The 4,990-nt window shown below is 37.0% G+C and overlaps 1 protein-coding gene across 3 annotated transcripts; it reads left to right on the top strand.

Moving 5' to 3' along the window:
- Nucleotides 1-946: 946 nt before the first annotated feature.
- LOC112751129 (uncharacterized) lies at nucleotides 947-4,493 on the top strand. 3 transcript variants are annotated; one of them, XM_025800182.2, is made up of 5 exons: nucleotides 947-1,293; nucleotides 1,373-1,567; nucleotides 2,808-3,399; nucleotides 3,494-4,023; nucleotides 4,111-4,493. In XM_025800182.2, the coding sequence occupies exons 3-5, from the start codon at nucleotides 2,835-2,837 to the stop codon at nucleotides 4,309-4,311; spliced, it is 1,296 nt and encodes a 431-aa protein (XP_025655967.1). In that variant the 5' UTR covers nucleotides 947-1,293; nucleotides 1,373-1,567; nucleotides 2,808-2,834; the 3' UTR covers nucleotides 4,312-4,493. The 3 variants fall into 3 exon arrangements, with proteins under 3 accessions (XP_025655967.1, XP_072073243.1, XP_025655966.1); XM_072217142.1 differs by lacking the exon at nucleotides 1,373-1,567 and having other exon boundaries at nucleotides 1,123-1,293; XM_025800181.2 differs by having other exon boundaries at nucleotides 1,195-1,567.
- The last annotated feature ends 497 nt before the right edge of the window (nucleotides 4,494-4,990 follow it).

The raw sequence follows: 4,990 nt of genomic DNA, 5'->3' as shown, positions 1-4,990 counted from the left end.
AGTATTTAGTGACTCTCAAGTAATAACTTCTCAAGTTAACGACACTTATCAAACTAAGGACCCCAACATGAAGAAGTTCCTAGAAGAAGCACGAGTACAGTTAGCACAGTTCTCGAAGAGGGACGTTTGACACATAGCACGGGAATCAAACGTTCAAGCTAATACCCTCTCTAAATTAGCTAGCACAAAGGCAGGGGGTAATAATAGAAGTTTGATCCAAGAAACTCTCCACACACCATCAGTAGTGAAGGAAGATGACAAGTCGAACATACTAGCCATATCCAACCAAAGCTTAGGATGGATGAATCCCATAGTCGAATACCTTAAATTCGATATCATCCTAAAAGATGAAAAGGAAGCAAGGAAAACTACACCCTAGTTCACAATGTTCTCTATAAAAGAAGGATATCCATACCTCTATTGAAGTGCGTCCCAAACTCCAAGACATTGAGGTCTTAGAAGTTCACAATAGCATATGTGAAAATCACTTAGGAGCACAATCACTAGCCAAGAAAGAGATCCGAACTGGCTTCTTTTGGCCGACCTTGCAAAGGGAAGCAGCCGAATTTGTTAAAAAGTGTCCACCTTGTCAAAAGTATGCTAACTTTCATGTAGCACCTCCAGAGATACTTATCAGTGTCACCTCACCTTGGCCATTTGCAAAATGAGGACTTGACCTTCTCGGTCTATTTGCATAAGCTCCAGGACAAGTAAAGTACCTCATAGTAGGTATTGATTATTTTATTGACTATTTTAATGATCAGTATTTGGTTGGTTTAATTTACATGTTACCGAATGCTACTGAATCTTATACACAAGTTCCTTAAGAATCACAAATAAAACACAATTTTTGCATATAACAGGTTCAGAAGTACAATTTTTGCATTACGACAAATTCAGAAACAGCACATATAACTTGAATCATAATGCATCACTTTAACAAGTTATACAAGCTCATCAATACTAATATTCTCACACCAATGTACAAACCAATTATCAATCTCCTTAGGTTAATAATTTTTAAATTCATCCTAGCAATCAATTTCAATATCACTTTTGCATTGGAGTTATCTCTATCCCTCTCTTTATTGATATTTGCATTGTCTTTCCATGGTTGTGGCCGGTATAATAAGTTCCCATAAAGAATGACCTTCTCCTTACATTCATCATTAAGTTCATCAACCTAAATAAAATAGTCACATCTCATTTTTTATTTCTACTGCACACAAGATTAGAGGAGGGAAGAACGAATGAGCATCAACCAAGATTTCTATTAACAGTGGAGGCACAACGGTTAGTATACACACACTTTATAATACATGCACAGTAAGAACCATTTATCTAAGTTTTCCACCGTTCGTGATTTTAACAGCACAACATCCATGCCATGGTAGCATTTGCCACCATTAAAAGGGTGTTTCTTCTTGTTTCTCTTCATCACACCTCTAACAGAAGACTCATTGATATCACGAAAGCGATTCTCCCGGCTTGGTAGTCTCGATTTATCCTCAAACCGAGACTGAGCTTCACCTCTCATCCCTTGATTTTGCAAGCCACTACAATTGGGGTAAGAGATAATGTTCCCTTAGAAATTAAGGCACCCAATACTCTTTGGAATTTTTTTTCTTTTTTAATTTTGTAAATTAGCTAATTTTCACCTAAGCCTCACAAAAGAGTCCACTTTGTCACACTACATAGCCACGTAGGCAATAAACTTAACTGAAATGGAGCCTCACTTACGGCGTGTCACTTTTGTCCATCGTTAACAATCTTTCATGTGTACATCGAGTATTTCGAATGATTGAGGTATGCATTTGTCCACCTAAAAATCTTTCGCATATTCTTTTGTCTATTTACTAAAAAATTAAATAGGCATTAAGATTGTGTTTGGAAGAGAAACTGAAACTGAGATAGAGACTGAGAGACAGAAACTAAATTAAGTCTTTGTATTGTATTTAGTATAAAGTGTATAGAACTAAGTTATGTCTCATTATCCTATTTGATTTAAGATTAATATAAGAACTGAAATAAGTTAAATTACTAAAATGCCCTTAACTGATTTTAAAAAGATAAAGTGAAATACAAAACTTAACCATTCGGCAATCCCCTTTTCTCATTTTCTCCATTCTACTCAATAAAATTCATTAGACTGACCATTGCAATAAGCATCAAAGAAGTATGAAATAGAGATTCATTAGCAACATCCAACAGATGATCTTAATCTTTAAATCACATCTGAAAATTCCTCTTCTAAAGTAAGAATAAAAAGGTACAAATAATTACAATAAAAAAGGTAAAATAATAAAATCAGATTTGGCATATTTTAGATGAGTGCATATAGTTGTTCCCAAGCCTCCATTGAATTTAAGCACCACAAGCTTGTCCAATAGACTCTTCACCTCGAAAAAGCCTACATCAATTTCAGTTCAAGCAGCAAACATATTGACTAATTACATCATATTTAGATCAATCAATCAATTGTATGAATCCCAAATCAATACTACTGGAAGCTAAATCCAAATTCAAATAATCATAGAAATAATAGAATGCAAGTGAAACCAATAAAATCAAAATAAACAGTGAAGACAATAGAAGAGAACCCATATGAATTAATAGGAGTAGAAATAGAAAGAGAAAAGACCAATCGTGCATTTTACACCTAACTGAAGGGACTAAATTGTATTAAAATGCGAAAGTCAGGGACTATATTAGGTTCATTACTGTAAACTCAGGGTCTGTTCTGTGGCATAATAAAAGTGTTTACATCAGTTTTTGTTTCTGAAACATAGTGGAACAATGTCCTGCAGGGTTTAATTCAAGCTGTCCAGGAGGTGATGCCAAGAGTTCACCACCGTTTTTGCATTTGGCACCTCTGGAGGAACTTCAACAAACAATGGAAGGACCTTGAGTTGAGGGAACTGCTTTGGGAATGTGCCAGATCTACAACATTCCAGGATTTCATCGATAATCTGAACAAGATTAAGAGGATGAACGAGGAGGCTTGTGCATATCTCAACAAATGGCCTAGAGAGTCATGGACAAAGTCCCAGTTTAGTCATAGGCCAAAACTGGACAACATTTGCAACAACACCTGTGAGGTTTTCAACGTAAGAATCAAAGAGGCCAGAAGCAAACCCATCATCACATTACTTGAGGAGGTGAGAATGTTTGTGATGAGAACTATTGCGAAAAATAAGGTAAAACTGGCAAATCATGTTGGCATACTCCCCCCTGTAATTCAAAGTCGCCTAGATAAAATCAGAAAAGAATCAAAGAACTGGATGCCTATCTGGACCGGTGATGAAGACTATGAGAAATTTGAGGTTCATGGCCATCCAACAAACATGGTAGTGGATCTTGGAAAAAGACTATGCACTTGCCAATTCTGGATGCTGACCGGTAAGCTTTATCAAACTCTTTAACTTAATCATTAACATTTGTGTACTTTGAAAAGTGTGATTGTCTTACTATGCATTTGTGTTACTAACTGTAGATATTCCATGTGTTCATGCCTGTGCTGCCCTTGCAAGGGTAAACAAGAGGCCGGAAGACTTTTGTCACCAACTGTGTACTATGGAGGCATACAACAAGACTTATGCCCATCACATTAATCCTCTTCCTGGCCAATCATTGTGGGAGAAATCCTTGTACACTCAACCACAGGCCCCTATCATTAGGAGGAGGCCTGGAGCTTTGACAAAGAAAAAGAGAAAAGATGCTGATGAGGGCAACAATGGTAATAAGAAAGCCAAACCAAGTGGAGGTTTGAAAAGGCATTTGAAGCCATTCACATGTAGGTATTGTGGGGTAAAAAGGCATACTAAGAGAGGGTGCTCAAAGAAGAGACTGGATGAAGTAGCTGCTGCTGTTGCAGCTGCAAAAGCTGCTGCAGATAAAGCCAAATCAAATGTTGCTGCTTCTGTTTCTGAGGCTGGCCCTCCCCCTCAAACTGATGCTACACCAACTGATAAACCTCCTGCTGTGGAGATTGACATATCACAACCAAACTACGAAGGATCACAGGTAATACACTTCTCCACGTTACAACATAACACAAGTATAATTTTTTTGTTATCTGGGCTCATGTGTTGAACTGTTTATCTGTTGTAGGACATAGCAGAACCTGCTGCATCTGCACCATCAAGGTCACAGAAGTTGCCCACCAAAAGGAGGAGCTCACCACCACCTCAATCCATTGGTGTGCATCTAATGCAAGGAGCCAGTATGGCTACATCTTCCAGATTGCACAACTTTATGAAGTTTGTTCCAACTCCCGGTTTCAAAGCACCAAGGAAAAAGAAAAATTCATGACTTTGACATCAGGATGTTTAGGACAGTACTCTGTTGTTTTGTTAAAGGCAGTTAGTAGATAGTTGCTTTGTTTAGGACAATTGTCATAACTTTTGTATTGCCAGCCTTGATAACTATGTTGTGGCACTTCTTTTGTTCCTTTAATGTTTGCAACTCAAACAGGTTAATGTTTGCTACTCAAATATGTTTATCTTTGATACTTTTGTAATTATGCATTATGCATTATGCTATTATGATGTCAGATGATCTATAATTATTTCTCTTTATGATAACCAGTCAATCAAAAACAAGGCATATATCTCAAGATAAAAAACAACCTCTTACTTTCATTCATCCATGAACACATTACATGCAACATTGTCAGAACTTCAAAGTCATAATCAATACAGCAACTACAGTGAAAAACACCACTATGCCTAAGAATTGTATCATAGATTTTGGGTCCTCACTTCAGCTTCCAATTTTCCAATCTTCCAGGCTAAATTCACTCTCACTTGCTCATTGTCAACTGCAGTTGCATCCACTCTTCCTTCATGTTCCTCTTCTTCTTCTACATCATCAGTCCAGAGAAAAAATCTACACCATATTTTGCCCCTAGTCTGAATATGAGATATCATAAGAAGGAAAGAACAGAAAACAACAAATCAATTTTTCTTACCAAAAACTCACATTGTAATTT

Source organism: Arachis hypogaea, chromosome 15 (genome assembly GCF_003086295.3).
Source record: "Arachis hypogaea cultivar Tifrunner chromosome 15, arahy.Tifrunner.gnm2.J5K5, whole genome shotgun sequence".
NCBI classification, from domain to species: Eukaryota; Viridiplantae; Streptophyta; class Magnoliopsida; order Fabales; family Fabaceae; genus Arachis; species Arachis hypogaea.
The sequence above is the reverse complement of the archived record's forward strand: the minus strand, read 5'-3'. Positions and strand labels throughout refer to the sequence as shown.